We start from the raw sequence: 26,337 nt of genomic DNA on the forward strand, positions 1-26,337 counted from the left end.
ATCATACCAAAATTGTGGCTTCTATAGCCTTAAACTTTGCACATATATGAGGACGTTGAATAAAACGCCCCATGCCAAATTTTGTAAAGATCGGACCAAAATTGTGGCTTCTACAGCCTTAAAAGGCCATATTGGATGAAAGATATATATGGGAGCTATATCTTAATCTGAACCGATTTTTTTCAAAACCAATAGCGGTCGTCCTTGAACCAAAAAGGTGACTTGTGCAAAATTTTGTGACAGTCGGACAGCAAAATGCGATCTGTAACTTGATTACAAGAATACATGGACAGACAGATAGATGGGCAGACGGACAGACGGACATAGCTAAATCAAATTAGGAAGTGATTCTAAGCTTATCAATGGGTCTAACTCGTCTCCTCCTTAGTGTTGCAAACAAATGCACAAACTTACAATAACCTATACCACAGTAGTGGTGTAGGGTAGAAGAATGAAAACTGGAAGGAGTAGGTTAGGTTAAAGTAGGCGTTTGCCATCAGTCTCACTTAGACGATTTCGTCCATTGTGATACCACAGGAACAGAGAAGGAAGATGTCTTCTAGTTCCTACAGTTGAACAACCATCCGGATCGCTTTAAAACGCCCAATAACTTGCCAATGTTCACATTCGCCAAATCAGACAGGCTCTCAAAGAAATGAGAACCTTCTAACTGCTAGTGCGGGACACATACACAGAAGGTGTTCTATAGTCTCTTCTTCTTTGATGTCCCCACAGCTTCTGCAAAAGTCGTTGCTGGCAGCCTTCAATGTTTTCCGATTAGATAGTGACCTTTCATGACCGACACAATGACTAAGACTTCAGTTCTAGGCAATGACAGCAAAGCAGCAGACATCTTCAAGTCTAGATTAGGCCATATCGCTTTAAAACGCTCAATAACTTGACAATGTTCACATGCGCTAAATCAGACAGGTTCTCAAAGAAATGAGAATCTAAAGTGGAACTCCTTCTAACTGCTAGTGCGGGAGACATACATAGAAGATCTTCTATAGTCTCTTCTTCTTCGTTGTCCTCACAGCTTCTGCAAAAGTCATTGCTGGCAACCTTCAGTCTGTCAGCATGTTTTCCGATTAGATAGTGACCTTTCATGACGGACACAATGACTAAGACTTCAGTTCTAGCCAATGACAGCAAAGCAGCAGACATCTTCAAGTCTAGATTAGGCCAGATCGCTTTAAAACGCTCAATAACTTGAGAATGTTCACATGCGCTAAATCAGACAGGTTCTCAAAGAAATGAGAATCTAAAGTGGAACTCCTTCTAACTGCTAGTGCGGGAGACATACACAGAAGATCTTCTATAGTCTCTTCTTCTTCGATGTCATCACAGCTTCTGCAAAAGTTGTTGCTGTCAGCATGTTTTCCGATTAGACAGTGACCTTTCATGACGGACACAATGACTGAGATGTCTGTTCCAGCCAATGACAGCAAAGCCGCAGACCTCTTCAAGTCTAGATTAGGTCGCATAGTTTTGGAATGCTCATAGCCCCCTCTTTGTGACCATCTATCATTCGTTGCACTTTGGGCCTGGTGCTGAAAACTTAGCTTACATGTCGCTAGAGGCATACCCACAGATTCCAGTATCCCTGGAATATGTAGGGAAGTTCCTAGTCTCGCAAGCTCGTCCGCTTTACAATTCCCTGGGATATCTCTGTGTTTCGGCACTCAGAACAGGTGAATTTTGAACTGTTCAGCCATCTTGTTGAGAGATCTGCGAGAGTCAAGTGCGGGTTTTGTGTTCAAAAATACATTCTTCAGGGATTTAATGGCTGCCTGGCTGTCTGAGATAATATTTATGCCAATCATCGTTATGACATTAAATTTTAGTCATTTCACCACTTCCTTAATTTTAGGGATCTCTGCTTGATACACAATGCAGTTGCCGTGTAACCTTTTCGATATGACCAGTTCTAGATCTTTAGAGTACACCCCAAAGCCCCCCTGGTCGTTTTGAACCATTCGTATTGAAATCTATGTAACTTCTGTTACCAGGGATATCGTAGTTCCAATCGGTTCTATCAGGAATAGTGATACAGTAATTTTTTGCAAAAAGCGGCTCAGGTAGGGTGTAATCCACACTGCCTGGAACATCGGATGTTGTATCAGGGATAACACAGTGTCCGTAGCCGCCACATGACCAATGAGAAAGCTCTCTTAACCTGACGGCAGTGGTTGCTGCAATTTGGGTAGCCCCAATGTCCAGAGTCATAAGATGCAGCATCAAATTCATTGCATCAGATGGGGTTGTCTTCAGTGCGGCTGTGATCCACATAGAAGCCATCCTTTGGATCCGGTTAAGTATTGAGCAGGAGGTGGATTTTTGAAGCGCCGTCCACCAGACAACAACACTATATAGCATTATAGTTCTGATAACTGCAGTATATTTAGAGCCAAGAACAGAAAGTCGGTGACTGGCTTAGATTTACTTTCATAGCGGCGTAAGACGGTTTAAAATCCGCAAAAAATACGCCCTTTAGAGAGATCGTTTTATAGGGTAGGCTATAGACCAATTCAGACCATATTTGACATGTATGTTGAAGCACATGGGAGAAGCCGTTGTACAAAATTTTAGCCAAATCGGACATTTAGAGCGCCCTCTAGTGGCTTCAGACCCCAGATCAGTTTCTAGGGCAGCTCTTTCAGGTTTTGGACCGATTTATCCTATATTTGCCACAGTTGTTGGAAGTCACAACGAAACACGTCATGCAAAATTTCAGCCAAATCGAATAAGAATTGCGCCCTCTAGTGGCTCAAGAAGTCAAGACCCCAGATCAGTTTATAGGGCAGCTCTATCAGGTTATAGACCGATTTCAGTCATACTTCGCACAATTGTTGGAAGTCGTAACAAAATACATCATGCAAAATTTTAGCCAAACCGGACAAGCATTGCGCCCTCTAGTGGCTCAAGAAGTCAAGATTCTATATCGGTTTATATGGCAGCTATATCAGGTTATGGACCGATTTCAACACAGTTGTTGGAAATCGTAACGAAACACGTCATGCAAAATTTCAGCTAAATCGGATGGGAATTGCGCCCTCTAGAGGCTCCCGACTTCAAGACCCCAGATCGGCTTGTATTACAGCTATACCAGGTTATGTACCGATTTCAACCAAAATTAGCACAGTTTTTGTATGTCATACTAAAACGGTATGTGCAAAATTTCAGCTTAATCGGATAGAAATTGTGCCCTCTAGATGGTCAAGGATTTAAGACCCAAGAAAGGTTCATGTGACAGCCATATCAAAACGTGGACCGATATGGCCCATTTACAATCCCAAACGACCTACACTAATAAGAAGTATTTTTTGTGCAAAATTTCAAGCGGCTAGTTTTACTGCTTCAAGAGTAAGCGTGCTTTCGACGGACAGACGGACGGACGGACAAACGGACGAACACACGGACGGACGAACGGAAATGGCTCAATCGACTTAAAATGTCATGACGATCAAGAATATATATACTTTATAGGGTCTTAGAAAAATATTTCGAGGATTTACAAACAGAATGACGAACTTAGTATATCCCCATCCTATTGTGGAGGGTATACAAATAAAATTAGTATACAAATGCTTCATTGAGGAACAGTGGGAGATTGAATTCTCTTTATGTATGAGTGCTGCCCGAATCAAGTTTTAGCTGAATTAGAAAAACAGCTATTTATAGCTGAGTCCGAATGACATAACGGTGGGAGACAATGGCATACTGCCTAGTCTTAAATAAAATGTCCGCCTATGACGCTGAACGACTGGGTTCGAATCCTGGCGAGACCATCAGAAAAAAATTTTCAGCGGTGGTTTTTCCCTCCTAATGGTGGTACTATGCCATGTAAAACTTCTCTCCAAAAAAGTGTCGCACTGCAGCACGCCGTTCGAACTCGCCTATAAAAAGGAGGCCCCGTATCATTGAGCCAAAACTTGAATCGGACTGCACTCATTGATATGTGAGAAGTTTGCACCTTTTGCTTAGTGGAATGTTCATGGGCAAAATTTGCATTTGCAATGTTTTTATTTAATTTGTTTGCTTTGTTTTGGTAAATTGTCTAAAACTATCAAAGTCAAAAAGCTAATGGTCCAGCCAATATGCAACCCCTTTCATTCGTTATTATTTTTGTTATTTACAACAAAAAAGAAAACTGTTCGGAATTTAAGTCCAAACCAGAATGAATTGCAAACGGAAATGAATTGTGTCAAGTGCTTAGATAAACGTGACATATGGCTAAACAAACCAATCAACACTTCCGGCCATGAATTGAAAAATATGACAGGATTGTTCATTCCTCTGTTTGCATATGCAACCAAATGTCCTTGTTTGCATATGCAAACAAGGACATTTGGACAAGCTGTGCATAGACTTGCTTGCTTGCGGTGGAGATATATACATGTCGGTGGAGATATATGTATGTCAAAAGTGGTTGTAGGTAACTTAACATGATGTAAGTGGTGAAAAGCAATTCAAAGCTACGACTCTGTATTAGAATTATAAATAAGAGGAAAATTGCAAAGTTGAGGTAAAAAAATTTACAAAAAAAAAAACAAAATAAATAAACTTAATTTTAAATATGAAATAATAAACCAAAAAAGACAAGGCACACTATATTATAGCCAACTTATACCCTATTTGTTACAATTCTAAACTAATTTCTATGAAGTTTGGCGTAGATTCGGAGTCGAATTCAAACTCACTGTTCCAAATTCAAAGAAAAATTTCAACAAATGCGCCTTTTCTCGATTGCAACACGAATATCTGCCGAAAACCAAGGTTTTGTACTTGGGCAAATTCGTCTCATTCTGACCGGGATCATAAGATACTGGATAGCACACACATTTCCAGATAAAAAGTTCACCTGATCGTCTACCGATTCCATATGGTACAATAAACTCCAATCGATATCAGCAACTAAAGAAGGCAACTCATGTTACCAAATTTCAACATAAATGGGTTACGTGCTCAAAGCTTTTAATCGGGAAATTGGTCTATATGGCAGATACTAGCTGTACCCGACCCGCTCGGCTGCGCCTTCATTAGCATCACGCGAAAAATAAGTTTCTTACTTATTACCATATGTATCTTCTCATAACTAAAATTTGTTTATCTACTACCAAACACATTTTATTGATCGCCATTTAGCCATGATTGACAAATATGGACATTTTAGGGAAGTGTTGTGAGGGGAAGGCAACCTCCCATCACTTGAACCTCATTTTTAATACCATATTCGTAAAACCCGAACACCTTTTAAAGGGTGATTTTTTGAGGTTAGGATTTTCATGCATTAGTATTTGACAGATCACGTGGGATTTCAGACATGGTGTCAAAGAGAAAGATGCTCAGTATGCTTTGACATTTCATCATGAATAGACTTACTAACGAGCAACGCTTGCAAATCATTGAATTTTATTACCAAAATCAGTGTTCGGTTCGAAATGTGTTCATTCACCGTAACGTTGCGTCCAACAGCATCTTTGAAAAAATACGGTCCAATGATTCCACCAGCGTACAAACCACACCAAACAGTGCATTTTTCGGGATGCATGGGCAGTTCTTGAACGGCTTCTGGTTGCTCTTCACTCTAAATGCGGCAATTTTGCTTATTTACGTAGCCATTCAACCAGAAATGAGCCTCATCGCTGAACAAAATTTGTCAAAATTTGAACACATTTCGAACCGAACACTGATTTTGGTAATAAAATTCAATGATTTGCAAGCGTTGCTCGTTAGTAAGTCTATTCATGATGAAATGTCAAAGCATACTGAGCATCTTTCTCTTTGACACCATGTCTGAAATCCCACGTGATCTGTCAAATACTAATGCATGAAAATCCTAACCTCAAAAAAATCACCCTTTATATGAGTCCCATATTATTATGATCGTGTAATATTCCCTCTTGGGAAGGTTTTGATTTTAGGGCTGCCCTCTTGCTAATTACACCCAATTTTAAATAGTCGACACTCATATTCGTACTCTACTCTCAAATACCTTTCATTGGATTCCCATATTGGCCCCATCGGTCCACTTTTGATTTTGGGCGATACTTTTGATGCGGTTTCGGGCTTTGGGCGGCGCCTTAGGTATTTGGATCCAATTTCCTATAACGTTTATGTATTCTATTGCCAAAAACCTTTCATTTGAGTCCCTAATTGTCCCAATCGGTTCACTTTAATTTTGGGGGTACTTTTGGGACGGGTTTTGGGCTTATGACAGCTCCCTAGGTACTTAGGCCCAATTTTAAATATCATATTCATACTCTACTTCCAAATACCTTTCATTTGGGTGCTATATTGTCCCGATCAGTCCACTTTTGATTTTGGCGCTACTTTTGGGGCGGTTTTGGGCCTGGGGTGGCCTTTTACATACTTGAACCCAATTTTATACCATTTTTGTATTTAACTACAAAATACGTTTCATTTGAGTCTCAAATTGTCCCAATCAGGTAATATGTCCTACAAGAAGGTTTTGGGGGGTGGGGAGGCCCCCAGACACCAAGGAATACATTTGTATGCCAGATTTGTACTCTACTTTTAAATACATTTTATTTGGTACCCACATTACCTATAGCGGTAAAAGTGACCTGTTGGGCGGTGTTTTTTGGGGGGTGTGGGACCTTGCGTCACTTAGGGTGACATTTTTATGCCAAGTTTATAGTCTATTCTTAAATACCTTTAATTTAAAAATCCATATTGTCCCAATCGGAATAATATTTAATATCCATATTGAAAATCGTGGTAAGGGGTAGGGGGCATTGTCGTTGGCGCTACCGAGCAATCACATTTTAATGCCCGCAGGAGTACATATTTAATGTGGGCTCCCTTTACACCCACGATGTGATGTCTTCATACTAATCATTATCATCATCATCATCCTCCTCTTCATCCTAAATTTTGGATATTGCCTACGGTTAAAGGGGGTGCAAAATTTTGAAGATCCCGTAAGTCTTTCCCAGGACCTTCACAATTTAGCCTGGAGTCGGAGTCGAGTCAAAATTGCTCGACTCTGCAGCCCTAATGTGGACCATACTTGGTTTGAATATCGGGTGGCTCAATCTTAATCACCGTTCTTAAATTTCAGCGAAATTGAATAACAAATGCGCCATTTAAGCGCTTCAATTACTAAGTTGGCTGATCAGTCTATATGCCAGCTATATCAAAGTGTAGTCTGATGTGGATCATACTCTGTTCGGATATCGATAGTCCTTCTCCAATTCACTGTTACAAATTTCTGAGAAATCGAATGACAAATGCGGTTTTTATGAGGTTGAGTTCCTGAATCATTTAAATGTGATCCGATCTAAACCACATTCCGTTGAAATGTCTAGTGTCCTACTCCAACTCACTTTTCCGAATAACAGTTTAATCGGATAATAAATGCGTCATTTATGTTCTTTAGACCCTTAATCGGCAGATCGGTCTATATGAAGGCAATATATAAATATAGCTCGATATGGACCGAACTACGTTCGGATATTGAAGGCCCTAATATAACTCACTATTCCAGCGAAGTCAGCTAATGCGTCTTTTATGAACTCAAAACCGTATATCGGAACATCGGTCTGTATGGCAGCTATATCCATATATGATCCGATTTGGCCCGTTCAATAACTTGGGATCAGTATCTAAATTTTTCAAGACTGTGGAGTGGTTTCAACAGACGGACTTATAGATGGCCAGACATATGGACATCGTTAAATACTGTCTCATAATTTAGGCCAAAACTGCCGGAAGGAGTATTCCAATGCTTTTGCGATGTGATTATCTTGGCTACAATTTTTGTCTTAGTATTGGATCGAAAATCTCAATGGTTCGGCTGTTATGGGCCAAAAATATCCAAAAAGCGTGCCAAAGGTCTGAGATAAAACTGCAAGTCAAAATCTGGAAGCTCGATTTTCACCGTAGACGTATGGTCTAGCTGACATTTTTGCTCAATACAATCACAAAAATCAGAAACGCGAAGGAACACCAAGTTTCCTCAGCTTCAGCACGGCCTTGGCGGTACAGTTCCCAATAAAGGCCTCTAAGTTTACATATCTGACTTTGACGCTCAACACCTGGATTCAAATCATGGCAAGAACATCAGAAAAAAAATGTTGGCACTGTTTATCCCCTCTTAGTGCTGGCGACACTTGTGAGGTATATACCTGATGTAATCAAAAGTGTTGAGGTCTCTACTAAATTGTGTCTTTCTGTGACAAGCCATTCGGACTCAACAACAAAAAAGGAGGGGTCTTATCATTGAGCTTAAACTTGTATCGAAGAGCACTGTTTGATATGAGAGAAGAATTCGCTCTATTCCTAAACGGAATGTCCAAGGTCAAATTTGCAAATATTGCCTTCTTTCGCTCGCTATCGCTTTTCAGTATCTGTTATTCGCATGAGAAAGGGTCCCACTCAAAAAAAATCAATTAAAAGAAAGTGCTTCGTTCATTTGAGGCCACCGTAGCTCAGAGGTAAACATGTCCTCCTATGACGCTGAATGCCTAGATTCAAATCACGGCGCGAACATCAGAAAATAATTTTCATCGGTGGTTATCCTCTACTAGTGCTGGTATAAACCTTAAGTAATCAAAAGTGTAAACGTCTCTACTAAATGATGTCTTTCTGCGGCAAGTCATTCGGACTAGGCAAGAAAAATGGGGTCTCTTATCATTGAGCTTAAACTTTTTATCGAAAACCACTCATTGATACTTCTCTCAGTATCCGCGTTGTTCCTTAATGGAATGTCAATGGGAAAATTTCCAAAATTTTGCCTTCATTCTTTTGTACCCGTCCATATATACAAGTATCTCGTTATAGCTATTGAATACCTACAGCGTTCATAGACGCGTTATGAAGTGATGTATACATTATACAGTGAACTCATAACCATTTTGCTATGAACCCATATTTCACATTGATTTTTATTCCATTCCACTTCAGAGGAATGACTACTAACCAATTCAAGTTTTACTTCAACAGAAACAGTCCTCCTCTTTTATAAAACCCTAATTTCATAAAAGCACAATGTTTCCTGTCGTACAATAATTTGGGAAAAGAAGCCTATTTTAGGTTGCAAAGTAATTTTCGTTGTTCCCATACAGGATGCCTAAATTAATAAACTAATGCATTGTAAAAGTTTCATTTTCCTTCATCAAGTGCCACAAAATCCATTAGTATTCCATAACAGTTGTCCTCGGAACAGCTGTGAGCCAATGCCATAAAGAAGGAATGGGCAAATTCTAAGATAAACTTAAAATTCTTATGATTTGGTCACCTTTACCAAGTTTTAATCATGATGGGAATAACGAAACCGAAAGCCACTAACAGAGTTTATGTTGATGTTTGTGGCGGTGTAGATGTTCATCTTATACACATGTATGTGTTACTGTGCATGTGTGCTAAATAATGATGTGTGATGTTCACTATCTATGAGTAAAGTTGACTTCACATCATCATAAGGACCATAAAACTAAAGAAATAAAACATCTTTGGGGCATCACGAAAAGTGAATGTGTAAGAGAGGAGCGTGAGGCGCTTGCGGAGTGTAAGAGATAACCATAGTGAAAGTGTAAAATTAAGTACACGCTGAATACTTAATTCTCTCGTCTTTGCTAAACAACAAAACGTGAGAGGCATAATAAAGACAACTACTATGTGGTAGTGGTTGTTCTTTTGGCAACATCAAAAATCAAACAAACCCAAAATGTCTTCAAATTAAGATGTGGTGAATGTGAGTGTGTGCATATGTGTATGTAGGAAAAAAGTTCTATGGGTGTTGTATGTGCTGCCTTGATAGATGAGAGAGTATACCGTATCACAACGTCATACTTGCTAGTGCAAACAAATACAAACTATTAAGAAGATTAAACCAAAACTCACTGGGAACTATGATGAGGCTAGGGTGTTGAGGGGACATACATAGGTTATGACTTTGTGTAAGTATGCCATATTTAATTGCAGAATATGATGTACTTGGTGTCTTTATATTAAAATTATGCATATTTTAATATTTTTGAATGTGAAATAAGAAAAAAAGTAAAGATTACTACGTCATGACAAATGAAAGAAAAATAAAAATATAGTGATTTCATACAAATTAAATTTTAATATGTATTATGAAAGATATGATTAACATTCTTTCCCTTGGAATGTGTGGGGTTTGTAAAAGTATTTTCAAAATATCTCCCAAATAAACATTCTTACGTGGAACATAATTATATCCTTCACCACAACTGTGGAACATGGTATTATAGCTTTGTGTATGTGTTTCCAACGTTAGAAAGAAGTCAACTGATCACCTAAGAATTACTTCCTGATTTGATTTAGCTATGTTCATCTCTCTGTTTGTCTGTCCATGGATTCTTGTTAAGAAGCTACAGATTTGGCCAAAATTTGGTACAGTGATATGTATTCGGCTTTTCGACATTATTCTTCAATTTGGCCCAAATCGATCGAGATATAGCTGCCATATAGACCGATCTCTCGATTTAAGGTTTTGGGCGCATAAAAGGCGCATTTATTGTCCGATGTCGTCAAAATTTGGAACAGTGAGTTGTGTTAGGCCTTTTGACATCTTTCTGCAATATTGCAACAGATCGGTCTAAATTTTGATATAGCTGCCTTATAGACCGAACTCTCGATTTAAGGTTTTGGGCGCATAAAAGGCGCATTTATTGTCCGATATCGATGAAATTTGGAGCTCTGAGTTAAGTTAGGCCCTTCGACATATTTCTGCAATATTCCAACAGATCGGATCAGATTTGGATATAGCTGTCATATAGACCGATCTCTCGATTTAAAGTCTTGGGCCCATAAAAGACGCATTTATTGTCCGATTTCGCCAAAATTTGGGAAAGTGGGTTATGTTAGGCCCCTCTACATCTTTCTGCAATATGGCACAGATCGGTCCAGATTTAAATATATCTACCATATAGACCGAATTAAGGTTTTGGGCGCATAAAAGGCGCATTTATTGTCCGATGTCGATGAAATTTGGAGCTGTGAGTTAAGTTAGGCCCTTCGACATCTTTCTGCAATATTGCAACAGACCATATTGCCATGTAGACCGATCTTTCGATTTAAAGTCTTGAGTCCATAAAAAGCGCCAAAATTTGGGAAAGTGGGTTATGTTAGGCCCCCCCTACATCTTTCTGCAATATGGCACAGATCGGTCCAGATTTGGATATAGCTGCCATATAGACCGATCTCTCGATTTAAGGTTTTGGCCGCATAAAAGGCGCATTTATTATCCCATTTCGCTGCAATTTGGGAAAGTGAGCTGTGTTAGGCCCTTCAACATCCCTCTTCAATTTGGCCCAGATCGGTTTAGATTTGCACAAAGCTGCGATATAAACCGATCGCTGGATTTAAAATCTTGGCCCCATAAAAAGCGCATTTATAACCCGATTTCCCTGAAATTTGACACAGTGACTTATGTTAGGCTTTTCGACATCCGTATCGTATATGGTTCAGATCGTTCCGTATTTAGATATGGCTACCAAAAAGATCAATATTTAGTCCTACAAAATTGAACAATGAGTTGTACATATTAGACCACTCAATGTTCGTGTCGAATTTGGTCCAAATCGGACCCTATTTCGATAAAGCTGCTATGGGGGTATACAGTATAAATTTTTCACCGGATTATAACGAAAGGAGGTTTACATATATACCCGAGGTGGTGGGTATCCAAAGTTCGACCCCGCCGAACTTAACGCCACTTGACTTGTTCGAGGTTACTTTTTAGTATCTAGAGCGTACAATAAGCTGAATACAGGTTTAGGTAAGCCCATAGTGGCATAAAACGGAATAATATCTGCACCCAGTTTTCATCCTAACCTAACCTTAGCGACTCCATACTATCCACATAAATCCTGATTATCGAGATTTTTAAATTCCTTCCCAGGATTTTTCTTGCAGCTACCGTAATGGTACAAACCTTTGCCTCAAAATCGTACACTCAGCAATCTCAGTAACATAGTGATCTTGAGTGAGTCGGAGTAGACACCCAATCTTGTCCCTGACTCCGTCTAGGAGCTGTCAGTGAAAACCGAGGTCTCATCGTCCTCAAACACAGCATTCCCTCCACTCCTCACTCTCGGGGAAGTGAATTCTGAACCTCCTATTCTTAATCGGTGTTGATAGTTTTAGACTTTTCTCTTTAGCGAAAATTTCATAGAAACATTGTCTTTAGAGAAAATTTCATAGAAATTTTGTCTTTAGAGAAAATTTCATAGAAATTTTGTCTTTAGAGAAAATTTGATAGAAATTTTGTCTTAACAGAAAATTTCATAGAAATTTTGTTTTTAGAGAAAATTTATCTGAATTTCGTCTTCAGAGGAAATTTCATAGAAATTTTGTGGAAATTTCATGGAAATTTTGTCCTTAGAGAAAATTTCATAGAAATTTTGTCCTTAGAGAAAATTTCATAGAATTTTGTCCTTAGAGAAAATTTCATAGAAATTTTGCCTTCAGAGAAAATTTCATAGAAATTTTGTCTTTAGAGAAAATTTGATAGAAATTTTGCCTTTGGAGAAAATCTCATAGAAATTTTGTCCTTGGAGAATATTTTATAGCAATTTTGTCTTTAGTGAAAATTTCATAGAAATTTTGTCTTTAGAGAAAATTTCACTGAAATATTGTCTTTAGAGAAAATTTCATGGAAATTTTGTCTTTAGAGAAAATTTCATGGAAATTTTGTCTTTAGAGAAAATTTCATGGAAATTTTTGTCCTCATAGAAAATTTCATAGAAATTTTGACTTTAGAGAAAATTTCATAGAAATTTTGTCTTTAGAGAAAATTCATGGAAATTTTGTCTTGAGAGGAAATTTCATAGAAATTTTTTCCTTAGAGAAAATTTCATAGAAATTTTGCCTTTAGAGAAAATTTCATCGGAATTTTGTCTTAAGAGAAAATTTCATGGAAATTTTGCCTTTAGAGAAAATTTCATCGGAATTTTGTCTTTTGAGAAAATTTTATAGAAATTTTGTCTTTAGAGAAATTTTGTCTTTAGAAATTTTGCCCCCAGACTGAATTTCACTGTAACAACAAATCATTTTGATTGTACTTACAAAAGCAGGAACACCGCCTTCACCGTGTGTGGTATCACCACCGGCTTCTGTGTGGGCAGACCAATTGATGACGTCATAATTGAAAATGGCATAAGTGTAGACTTCGTCGGTAGCCAAAACCATTTGGAAGGTGTTAGTCTGCAAAAGTAGAAAATAAAACAAAATAATTGAAATATCATGAATGATGTTTGCTTCGATTTCAATTCAATTATTAGTGAGTATTTTAATAATGTCCATTAATTTCCTACTCTTTGCCACCATTTAATTACACATTCCAATCACTCTGCACCTCTCTCTAGCAGTCGCCTGGTTTCTAACAGTGTTGCCAATAGACAACTATTAGTAGGATTTACAATACTTAACATCCCACAATTTGTTAACTAAAACTCAGTAGAAAACTCATCCAATTTTAATCACAAGAAAACTTACCATTAAGTTACCATCAAGACAAAAATCACACTCAATCTCTGTTAATTCACCAATTTGTGTCAAGAGCTTGATTAGACTTCCTTACAATTCTTCATTTATATGAGTCTGATTTATTTGAGTTCACTCAGAATTTTCGTTAACGACAATTAATTCCTTGAGCGTGATTTTTTGTGAATGGTGGTGGGCAATTGAAATGTCTCGTATATTACTCTTCTTAATGTTGAGTGTGTATATGTGAAATATACCTCCTTCGCCTCTAGCATAATTACGTGATTACTCTTTACCTAATAAAATTTAAATGGCAACACTGGTCCCAATACTAACAGTACTATAAGGGAATGTGAGTAGTGCACTCACTTATTTGTATTTACTCTTGCAATGTATGAAAGTGTTTGTTTTTGTGTGTGTGTAAAAAATTCTCATTATCCTGCAAGTTGGCAAATTTACATGGGTATTTATTGTTGGTGGTAGCGGTAATGGTGGTGGCAGCTCACTAACTATAATGGCATAATTAAATCAGACCCATTTCGCAGTAGACAGACAGACAATGGTGTTGCATGGCCAGCATACAAAAGGAATTCACACCGACATTTTTAGTATGGGCATTTGCGTGTGTGTGTGTGTGTGTGTGAAAAATGTTTCGTTTGAAATGCATGATAGACATTTTAATTATGACTCTTATTTGAATATTCCTCATTGTAGTGGCCCAGAATAAATGACATTAATTATTTACATGCATACCACACCGCAAATGAAAATTTCTTCTTAGGGCCACTGAGTTTGTAAGATATGTTAGCTCCGCACTCGCCCGGTCGACCGACCGACTGGTCGCAGGGTCTATCGATGTCACTTAATTGTTTGAAAAACGTGTCAACGCTAATGGTCTGCAAGTGTCAACAAATATTTACGCCCCGCAGAAAAGTTATCTATGTAATATGCATGCCAAGCCCCTTAATGCCGTCACATATGGTAAGAATCGCTGAAATTATGGCAAAATGTGCACACATTTTATAAAAGCCCACAATATATGTTGACAATTGAATTGTCATGTCATTTAAAAGAACAGAAATAATTTCACTGATTGATGGAGCCAACAGTTGAATAAATTATCAATTTTTGTGAATAAGAAAATTGAGTGAATTTTTTCCAAAGACAAAATTTCCATAAAATTTTCTCTAAAGACATGAAATTTTTATATAATTTTCTCTAAAGACAAACTTTCCATAAAATTATCTCTAAAAACAAAATTTCCATTTAAACTTCCTCTAAAGACATAATTTCTATGAAATTTTCTCTAAAGACAATATTTCCATGAAATTTTCTCTAAAGACAAAATTTCCATGAAATTTTCTCTAAAGACAAAATTTCCATGAAATTTTCTCTAAAGACAAAATTTCCATGAAATTTTCTCTAAAGACAAAATTTCCATGAAATTTTCTCTAAAGACAAAATTTCCATGAAATTTTCTCTAAAGACAAAATTTCCATGAAATTTTCTCTAAAGACAAAATTTCCATGAAATTTTCTCTATAGACAAAATTTCCATGAAATTTTCTCTAAAGACAAAATTTCCATAAAATTTTCTCTAAAGACAAAATTTCCATGAAATTTTCTCTAAAGACAAAATTTCCATGAAATTTTCTCTAAAGACAAAATTTCCATGAAATTTTCTCTAAAGACAAAATTTCCATGAAATTTTCTCTAAAGACAAAATTTCCATGAAATTTTCTCTAAAGACAACATTTCCATGAAATTTTCTCTAAAGAGAAAATTTCCATGAAATTTTCTCTAGAGACAAAATTTCCATGAAATTTTCTCTAAAGACAAAATTTTCATGAAATTTTCTCTAAAGACAAAATTTCCATGAAATTTTCTCTAAAAACAAAATTTCCATGAAATTTTTTCTAAAGACAAAATTTCCATGAAATTTTCTCTAAAGACAAAATTTCCATGAAATTTTCTCTAAAAAAAAAATTTCCATGAAATTTTGTCTTTTGAGAAAATTTCATGGAAATTTTCTCTAAGACAAAATTTCCATGAAATTTTCTCAAAAGACAAAATTTCCGTGAAATTTTCTCTAAAGACAAAATTTCCATAAAATTTTCATGTCAAAATTTCCATGAAATTTTCTCTAAAGACAAAATTTCCATGAAATTTTCTCTAAAACAATATTTCTATGAAATTTTCTCTACAGACAAAATTTCCATAAAATTTTCTCTAAAGACAAAATTTCCATGAAATTTTCTCTAAAGACAAAATTTCCATGAAATTTTCTCTAAAGACAAATTTTACTGGAAATTTTAATTAAATTTTCTCTAAAGACAAAATTTCCAAGAAATTTTCTCCAAAGGCAAAATTGCCATGAAATTTTCTCTAAAGACAAAATTTCAAAGAAATTTTCTCTAAAGACAATATTTCCATGAAATTTTCTCTAAAGACAAAATTTCCATGAAATTTTCTCTAAAGACAAAATTTCCATGAAATTTTCCCTAAAGACAAAATTTCCATGAAATTTTCTCTAAAGACAAAATTTCCATGAAATTTTCCCTAAAGACAAAATTTCCATGAAATTTTCTCTAAAGACAAAATTTCCATGAAATTTTCTCTAAAGACAAAATTTCCATGAAATTTTCTCTAAAGACAAAATTTCCATGAAATTTTCTCTAAAGACAAAATTTCCATGAAATTTTCTCTAAAGACAAAATTTCCATGAAATTTTCTCTAAAGACAAAATTTCCATGAAATTTTCTCTAAAGACAAAATTTCCATGAAATTTTCTCTAAAGACAAACTTTCCATGAAATTTTCTCTAAAGACAAAATTTCCATGAAATTTTCTCTAAAGACAAAATTTCCATGAAATTTTCTCTAAAGACAAAATTTCCATGAAATTTTCTCTAAAGACAAAATTTCCATAAAATTTTCATGTCAAAATTTCCATGAAATTTTCTCTAAAGACAAAATTTCCATGAAATTTTATCTAAAACAAAATTTCTATGAAATTTTCTCTAAAGACAAAATTTCCATAAAATTTTCTCTGAAGACAAAATTTCCATAAAATTTTCTCTAAAGACAAAATTTCCATGAAATTTTCCCTAAAGACAAAATTTCCATGAAATTTTCTCTAAAGACAAAATTTCCATGAAATTTTCTCTAAAGACAAAATTTCCATGAAATTTTCTCTAAAGACAAAATTTCCATGAAATTTTCTCTAAAGACAAAATTTCCATGAAATTTTCTCTAAGACAATATTTCAATGACATTTTTTCTAAAGACAAAATTTCAATGAAATCTTTCTAAAGACAAAATTTCAATGAAATTTTTTCTAAAGACAAAATTTCCATGAAATTTTCTCTAACGAAAAAATGTTTATAAAATTTTCTCTACAGACAAAATTTCCAGAAAATTTTCTCTAAAGCCAAATTTTGCTGGAAATTTCAATGAAATTTTCTGTTAAGACGAAATTTTAACGAAATTTTCTCTAAAGACAAAATTTCCATGAAAATTTTTCTTTATGGGTCTGCCAAGAGGGCCTTGAAATTTTGCACATAACACTTCAGCTTAAACCATTTCAAAATTATTTTTATCCGTTCTCAAATGCCATGTTTTTTAAATATTTTTTTATCGATTTTTGCCCATTGTGTGTCGTGCTACAGTGCGACACCTTTTTGGGGAGAAGTTTTTACATGACAAAGTGCGTCACAAATGACACCATTATTAGGAGAAGAATGTGTGTAAGCGAACAATAGAACGAAGGCTTTGGTGCAGACACATCCTCCTGCAGAGACAAAAAAGGAAATCTGTTAACTGATATATAAAATGTGCTAGGAATGTGGAAAGAATTTCCTAGCAGCTAGTGTCCGACAAAGGCGTCAAAGATGTCCTAGTCAGAATCAGGTCCAAGTAATAGTAACCTGGCAAAAAAACAACAAGGCAGTAAAAGCCAATAACCAACCAAGAACCACAAATGCATTCGCAAATTGCAAAATACGAAGAAGATCTTGGCCAAAATTGCAAAAAAAAAATTAAGGTCGAATATCTCCGAAACCAGTGGAGTTATTGTAGACCTCAACCGTACTTTTTTGTAGGGGATTTTGAGTACTATCCAAAAACAGACCATAAATGAAAATTTGGCAGCCCCAACAATTTTAAGACCCTATACCACTACTGAGGTACAGGATATTATTTGCCAAAAGGCGCCCGCACAACCTAAGGCCTTGACATTTTGTAAACCGATTCTGTTGCAACTCCCCAAGCTGCGATTGAAGTTAATAGAAATCGATTCACGTTTAGATAGGGATCCCAAATATATATTTTTCCTATTTTCATTCATGCTTCAAGCATCTTTATCAACCGATCTTCTCAACTTTATGCATAACGCTTTTTTACGGCTGCCGCAATTTATAAGGATTTTCATTGAAAACGTTTCCCCTATATATGTTCGTCCGATTTTACGTAATACTGCAATAGATTACAAAATTCCTCACCAAATTTTTCACGAAGGTTTCTCTTTTTTCGTCATTGATGGATTTCTTAGAAATCGGTTTAGAGTTTAGAGATATGGCTTCAATATATATGTCACTCCAGATATTCTACATATATATTACTCCCGATATTCGATATATATATTACTGCCTATATTCAGTTTTAAGACCTTTCAAACTTATTTATCAACCGATCTTCTCAAAATTCTGTACAAGGATCTCCACTATGACTCTATGTACGGATGTTTGTCGAAATTCTACATTTCAAATGTAAGCAAAGCTGTAGGTTATCAAGAGGTCGGATTTGATCGACTTTATCCCGTTTTACTTATGTTTACTACAAAGACCATATGTTTAATCCTCCGCGTATTTCAAATTTTTGTTTGAACATTTAATTAAAATGTATTTTTTATGGTAATCGGAAACGGAAATAGGCATTGTATTCACCACATCAGTTAACAGCTTAATCTCGTTATGATACATAATACATATACGCCACATAGTTTATGCATCAATTCAAGTGTTAAGATTTATTAATTGCATACATGATTTAAATTTTCAATTTATTTTCATAATAAAACAGTAATTAAGTGGTAAAGTCTCTAAAAGGCTGTCAGCCAGTGGATTGTAGTGAATAATTCAATAACTAACATATGGCCAATATAAAAAATAATTAATGATGAAATAAACTAAATGCACTTTATTAAACGTTTAAACAATAAATAAATGCTACATCGAAGTTTTGACGACTAAAAACTTGTTTCAACTCACGTCTAAGCTGAGATGGTTAGATTAGGTATAAATGGCAGCCTACCATCAGACTCACTTAGATGTTTTCATCCATTGCGATACCGCAGTAACAGGAGAAGAAAGATGATGTCTAATTCCTACAGTTGTAATCTCCAGATCGCTTTAATAAGCCCATCAATGCAATTTTGCCCATGAACGTTCCTTTGAGCAATAGGGGCAATTTTTCCACATATCAATGAGTGTTATCCGATTCAAGTTTAAGCTCAATTATAATTCCAAAGGATAGAAGGCGTACACATTCTTAAGGTGTTCCTCTGCTAACCCATCCAATTTGGATCGTCCTTTTAGAAAATTGTAGCCAAATCGGACGAAAATAGTGGCTTCCAGGAGATCAAGAAGTCAAATCGGGTGATCAGTTTATATGGGAGCTATATCAGGATATAGACTGATTTGGACCGTACTTAGCACAGTTATTTAAAGTTTAGGTCTCAAGAAGTCAATCGGCAGATCGGTTTGTATGGGAGCTATATCAGGATATAGACCGATTTATACCGTGGCGCAGTTGTTGGAAGCCGTAACAGAACAAAATTTCAGTAAAATCGGACATAAATATAAATACCTTTATTTGCATACCATATGATCTTTACTAGTTTATGAAATCGCGCTGAGAGTTAAGGGTCATCTAAGTTTGGATGCAAGATGTTCACCACTTTAAAAAAAAAAAAAACTTTTTTTGAGCCTGACATTCTTATGGGGTTTTGGGACTGGGAAGTGGTTTGTGTGATTGGGGGTGGTATTGACCCCCAGAAACTTAGTCCCGAAAGTAGGTATCAATTGCGTGCTCTCTCCCAAATACCTTTTATTTAAGCCCTATATTGCCATGGTCGGTAAATATGTCTGTCCGATTTAGGAGTGTTTTGGGGGATGGGGTCGTCCCGCAGACACTTAGCCCTGAAAACTTTCAGCATTGTGGTCTACTCTCAAATACCACATATTTAAACCCTATATTGCCATTGGATTATGAAATCAGGCGGCACTCAAACACTTGGTCCCACATTTGGATATTAACATCGTATTCTACCCCCAAATTACTTTTATTTGAGCCCCATATTGGCATGGCCTATAAGACATTTCGTGTTCTACTTCCCGATACCTTTAATTTGAGCCCTGAAAAACTATTAGCATCGTGTTCTACTCTCAAATATAATTTGCCATTGGTTTAAGGGGTGTATATGGGATGAGGCGTCCCCCAAACACTTGGTCCCAAAAAAAGAAATCAATTTCGTTTTCTAATCTCAAATATCTTTCAGTTGTGCCTCTTATTGCAATCTTCAGCAAATATGGCCGGTTTAGAGGGTGGATCCCAAAAACTATTAACTTCGTGCTTCACTCTCTTTGAGCCCCAAATTGTCCTAGTGAACAAATACATCCAATTTGGGGGTTGTTTTGGGGTTAAGACGTTTCCTAGACTGTTCGTCCCGAATACTGATATCAGATTCGTACTCTACTCCCAAATACCTTTGAGTCCCATATTTCCGTAGTCGGTAAACATGTCTGGTTTTGGAGGGCTGTTTTCGGGGTTGGGGACTTGACTTGGCCCTGAAAATATATACCAGATTCGTATTCTACTCTAAAATACCTTTTATTTGAGCCGCATATTGCTATGGTCGGTAAATTTGTCCTTTTTGGGGATGCTTTGGGGGAGGGGCGGCCCTATAGTCACTTTTTACCATATGTTGAAATCAGATTCGTGCTCTACTCCCAAAGATAATTTATTTGAGCCACATATTGCTATGGTCTGTAAATTTGTCCCCTTGGGGGTTTGTTTTGGGGGAGGGGCGCCCTCCAAACACCTGATTCCACATTTGAATATCAGATTCGAATTCTACTCACAAATACCTTTTCTTTTATTTGAACCCCTTATTGCCATGGTCAATAAATAACTTCTGTTCGGGGGGCTGTTTTGGGAAAGGAAAGGACCCCCAGGTTCTTGGTCCCGAAAGTGGATATAAATTTCGTGCTCTACTCCCAAAAACATTTTATTTGAGCACCATATTGCCATGGTCAGTAAATAACTCCTGTTCGGGGGGCTGTTTTGGGGAAGGAAAGGACCCCCAGGTTCTTGGTCCCGAAAGTGGATATACATTTCGTGCTCTACTCCCAAATTCATTTTGTTTGAGCATCATATTGCCATGGTCGATAAATATATCCAATAACTTGAGTCCCAATAGCTTGAGTCCCATATTGTCTGAATTGGTCTATAAAAAAATTGGGTGGGTTTTGAAGGTGGAGCGGCCCCCTTAAGAACCACATTCGAAATTTGGATACTTGAAGGAAGCACACAATATTTCGCTTAAATCGAACCACCACTTCCGTGTTTCTGAAAATTAGGGTTAGGGGGAGGGTCCTTCAGATATCTATACGGAACAGACAAACAAAGAAACACAAAGTGATTTTTATACCCACAACCATAGGATGGGGATATACTAATCTAGTCATTCCGTTTGTATGTTAGGTTAAGTTAGAAATATTGATCTGTGACCCAATAAAGTATATATATTCTTGATCGCATCGAAATTCTGATTCGAACTAGCCATGTCCCTCCCTCCGTCTGTTGAAATTACGATAGCGGTCGAACGCGTAGAGATAGCCGCTTGAAATTTTGAACAGATATTTTATATTGATGTAGCTCATTTGGGGGTTGCAAATGGGCCTTATCGGTTAAGATTTGGATATATCCGATCTCCCGATTTGACTTCTTGAGCCCATGGAAGCCACAATTTTTGTCCGATTTGGCTGAAATTTTGCACATAGTGTTCTGTTATGATTCCCAACAACAAAGCCAAATACACTGGAAGCCCCAATTTTTGTCCGATTTGGCTGAAATTTTCCACACAGTGTTTTATTTTGACTTCCAATAACTGTGCCAAGTACCGTTCAAATCGGTGTATAACCTGATAGAACTCCCATATAAACCGATCTCCCGGTTTGACTTCTTGAGCCCCTGAAAGCCGCAATTTTTATCCGACCTGGCTGAAATTTTGCTTGTGATGTTCTGTTATGACAACAACTGTGTCGACTACGGTCCAAGTCGGTCAAAAACCTGATATAGCTCCCTTAAAAACCGAACTCCCGTTTTGACTTCTTGAGCCTTTACTAGCCGCAACTTTTGTCCCGTTTGGCTGAAATTTTGCATGAGTGTTCTGTTATGACTTCCAACAACTGTGTTAAGCACGGTCTAAATCGGTATATAACCTGGTGTAGCTCCCATATAAACCGCAATTTTTATCCGATCTGGCTAAAATTTTGCACGTAGTGTTCTGTTATGACTTCCAACAACTGTGTCGACTACGGTCCAAATCGATATATAACCTGCTGTAGCTCCCATATAAACCGATCTCCCGTTTTGACTTCTTGATCCTTTACAAGCCGCAACTTTTGTCCCGTTTGGCTGAAATTTTGCATGGGTGTTTGGTTATGACTACCATGAACTGTGCCAAGTACGGCCAAAATCAGTCTATAAACTGATTTAGCTCCCATGTAGGCCGGTCTCTAGATCATCCTTGATCGGTTCCTTTAATTTAATTTAATTTTTGCTGGTTTGACTGAAGTTTGGTATGTAGAAAAAATGTATGTTCTACAACTTAGTTTATTTTCCACAAATTTGTCAAAGAAAGTTCAATCTCGATATGATTTAACTATACTAAAGGGCCAGCCAGTCAGACAGGCAAAGCTTCATAACAACTGGTAATTATTCAGCATATTTTGAGAAACTTAAAACTCTGACCAACTTTTTACCTTAGTTACATATTCAAATGATAATGTTTATATGCCTTTCATATTCTAATAGGACAATATGCTTATTACCCTGGAATCAAAACACAATTAGCAACTCTATTACTATTGCTCTACTAACAACCATACATTCTTTGTCTATTTAACTTCACTATTATGGTAAGTGAACTTCTTGAAATCTGCTTCAAAGCGTCATAGCAATTCTCAAGTCGTTACAAATGATAGTCGAGAAGGCAAATTTCCACTCCATTAAGATTTACTACCTTTGTATGGAAATTACCATGAATAACGCATTTCATTTATTCATCCATTCATTGCAGAGTTCAGCAACAGACACTCCCTTTTGTTCTTGTTTGGCCTACAACAGCAAACTGAATAGGCCATTGAGGTGATTAATTAGCATTAATTGTGACTATGCCATAACGACAGCGGATTATTAGAGGATTCGCAATGCTGTGCTGGCATTTACTTGAAGAGAAGTTAGTTGTTAAAAGTAGCGAATTTGTAAAATCATTATGGGGAGAAGATGCAGACAATTAGAAAAGTGAAAGTAAAGTGCACAGTGGTCTGGAGACCAAGTGTTTCAGATGACACGAAACGAAATTAGGCTGAAACTTTGGTTTCAGTAGATATCTGTAAAATCATTGTGGGGAGAAATTTAGTGCAAATGTCATAAAGTTAGAGGAGGCCACCGTAGCGCAGAGGTTAGCATGTCCGCCTATGACGCTGAGCGCCTGGGTTCGAATCCTTTCGAGACCATCAGAAAAAATTTTCAGCGGTGGTTTTCCCCTCCTAATGCTGGCCACATTTGTGAGGTACTATGCCATGTAAAACTTCTCTCCAAAGAGGTGTTGCATTGCGGCATGCTGCTCGGACTCGGCTATAAAATGGAGGCCCTTATCTTTCAGCTTACACTTGTATAGGACTGCACTCATTGATATGTGGGAAGTTTGCCCCTGTTCCTTAGTGGAATGTTCATGGACAAAATTTCGAAAAAAATTTGCATTGCCATAAAGTTAGGATGCACAATTGCCTGTAGGGAATTGGCATTGTATGGATGACACGAAACGTAATTGTGGGGCTGAAAATTTCTTGGATATTGGGCATTGGTTGTCATTGTATATGATTCCCATATTAAAGAGTTAAGCTTTCTCATTGGCTTATCACATCATAGTTAAGGGCAAAATAATCATAGAACGACTCCTTTCTATATAACATCTATTGGTAAAGCGTTTATAATAAAATCTTTTGGCTTTCTTCCCAAAATGTCCTCCCTTCATCCACGACATAGACTTTTCAGCAATTCAAACACTTCTGTTGCTTTTTCGCACTTTGTGGGTCATTAAGAATTTAAACTAAAAAAAAGAGTAAGCGACAATAGGCAGTTGTGACAAGTTTGACTTACCGTAAAAAGCGAGTTATCGATGCCACCAGCGAATGATACATTTTTCCAGGTTGTGATAACAACATGCTTGGGCACAAAAGTGTCAGCTCCCACAACACCATCACGTATATCCCACATGGTGCGTTCACGTACTTCAACGCCGAATCTGTCAGTGCGTGTCATCAGATCACGTTCCATGCTGCAAGAGAGAAAAAAGGCGGCGTGGACAAAAAAAAAAACGCCGGCAAAATAAAATCACATATCAAATTAAAAATAAAAAGTAACACAAAATTCCTTAAAATATGGCTAAAAATAAACAAAAATCTCCTGCACCTCTGCCACCAAAAAAACAAGCACACACAATTGAAGCAAACAAAAACCTACACTGAGACAGTCACCCAATTTTATGCGTTCTGTAAATACACGGCAAGTGGGTAATGGCCGGGGATGGGCATGGTGGGAATCAGTGTCAGTTGGCGAATGATGCCTTGCTTGACTTTGCCATTGCATATGAGCTCCAGAGTGTGACATATAAAATATTATTTTTTGTACAGTTTTCATGTTTTTTGCAAATTTTTCCGCTAAAAAGTGGGAGGTCTTGGTCCACCAAAGACAAATCCCATGAGTACACAAGGGATTTTGCCTTCCTTTCCGCTTGGAGTCTGATTTTGAATGTGTGCTGCTGTGGTGTGGTGTAGGTGTATGTATGTGTGTTTCGGTTTTAAAACAAAATATCTGCATGACAAAAATGTATGCGATATGGAAAACTTTTGACAGTATTGTTAAAAATGAAGATAAATGATTATGATTCGCTCTGAAGTACTATGTACTACAGCGTTGGTTATTTGTTGTATGCCGGAGTACAGTGAACAAGATGGGCGATGAGATAACACGATCGATTACCACACACCCTCTCTTCATTATAACCACTGCACCAATACTACCAAACCAGCATGTACCACATTCCATACAGTACATGGCATATGGCGAATATTCAATGTATGAGAACATTGCTGCGTATATTTGTTAGCGATTGCTCCACACTCATAGAGTATACGCCATGAATGCCATCAACTAAAACTGACTGGCTGACTCAAGGCATTGCCACCACCCTACAGCCATGTATGCGGGGAAATGATAAAATTGACCAAAATGCGAATTGCATAGAACGTCACGTACTTTAATGGTAGAATTCGAAATTCCAATATCCCTAATGGGGTGTAATATTTGTTTTATTTCCACAAATTAGGAATTTAATCGATATGAATTGAAGTGCTGATGGCATGATCATAATGGTGGATGGGAATTTTATTGTCTAAAGTTATGTGCATTTAATGGGGTAGGTAAGGTAATTGAAAAAAAAAATGCTAAAAAATATGTTCACAGGATACCATTGGTCACAAACGTTTTATTACGAATATTAAGCACACTTTTGTTGAAGGACTACAAGGACCAAAATTTCCCAAAACAAAATAATCTCAATATCGGACAGAGTAAAAATACATGGACACCTTTTTTTTAGAATACATAAATTATTGGGTTGCCCAAAAAGTAATTGCGGATTTTTTAAAAGAAAGTAAATGCATTTTTAATAAAATTTAGAATGAACTTTAATCAAATATACTTTTTTTACACTTTTTTTCTAAAGCAAGCTAAAAGTAACAGATGATAACTGACAGAAGAAAGAATGCAATTACAGAGTCACAAGCTGTGAAAAAATTTGTCGACGCCGACTATATGAAAAATCCGCAATTACTATTTGGGCAACCCAATAATTAAGTTATAAATAAATATATAGTTTAGTCACTATGCCGAAGAGAGGGCCATAAGCTCATATCATAGCCTAAGAAGGTCCGCTGGGTCTACGAAAATGTGATCTGACAGATTTTTATACCCACCACCATACGATGGGGGTATACTAATCTAGTGATACCGTTTTTAACACCTGGAAATATTCATCTTAGACCCCATAAAGTATATATATTCTTGATCGTCTCGATGTTCTGAATCGATCTAGCCATGTCCATCCGTCCGTCCGTCTGTCGAAATCACGATAGAGGTCGAACGCGTAAAGCTATTCGCTTAGAATTTTGCACAGACACTTAATATTGATGTTGGTCGTTGCGGATTTCAAATGGGACATAGCGGTTCAGATTTGGATAAAGCTCCCATATAAACCAATCTCTCGATTTGAATTCTTGAGCCCCGGGAAGTCGCAATTTTTGTCCGATTTGGCTCAAATTTTGCGCGTAGTGTTCTGTTATGACTTCCAACAACTATTCTAGGTACGGTTGAAGTCGGTATATTACCTGATATTGCTACCAAATTAATAAGACCCCATAAAGTATTGTATATTCTTGATCATCTCGTCATTCTGAATCGAACAAGCCATGTACGTCCGTCCGTCTGTCGAAATCACGATAGCGGTCCAACGCGTTA

General features: G+C 36.9%; 1 protein-coding gene across 6 annotated transcripts in view; it reads right to left on the reverse strand.

Annotated features, from left to right (window-relative positions):
* LOC106087843 (protein mesh) overlaps positions 1-26,337 on the reverse strand; it is a 132,344-nt gene that overhangs the window by 60,895 nt on the left and 45,112 nt on the right. For all 6 annotated transcript variants that reach the window (XM_059363021.1, XM_059363019.1, XM_059363017.1 and 3 more), the window contains 2 exons: positions 23,920-24,097; positions 13,060-13,197 (listed from right to left, as the gene is read on the reverse strand). In XM_059363021.1, coding sequence (XP_059219004.1) covers positions 13,060-13,197; positions 23,920-24,097 — 316 coding nt within the window. The remainder of the gene's footprint in view (positions 1-13,059; positions 13,198-23,919; positions 24,098-26,337) is intronic.

The sequence above is a fragment of the Stomoxys calcitrans genome, chromosome 2 (genome assembly GCF_963082655.1).
Source record: "Stomoxys calcitrans chromosome 2, idStoCalc2.1, whole genome shotgun sequence".
NCBI classification, from domain to species: domain Eukaryota; kingdom Metazoa; phylum Arthropoda; class Insecta; order Diptera; family Muscidae; genus Stomoxys; species Stomoxys calcitrans.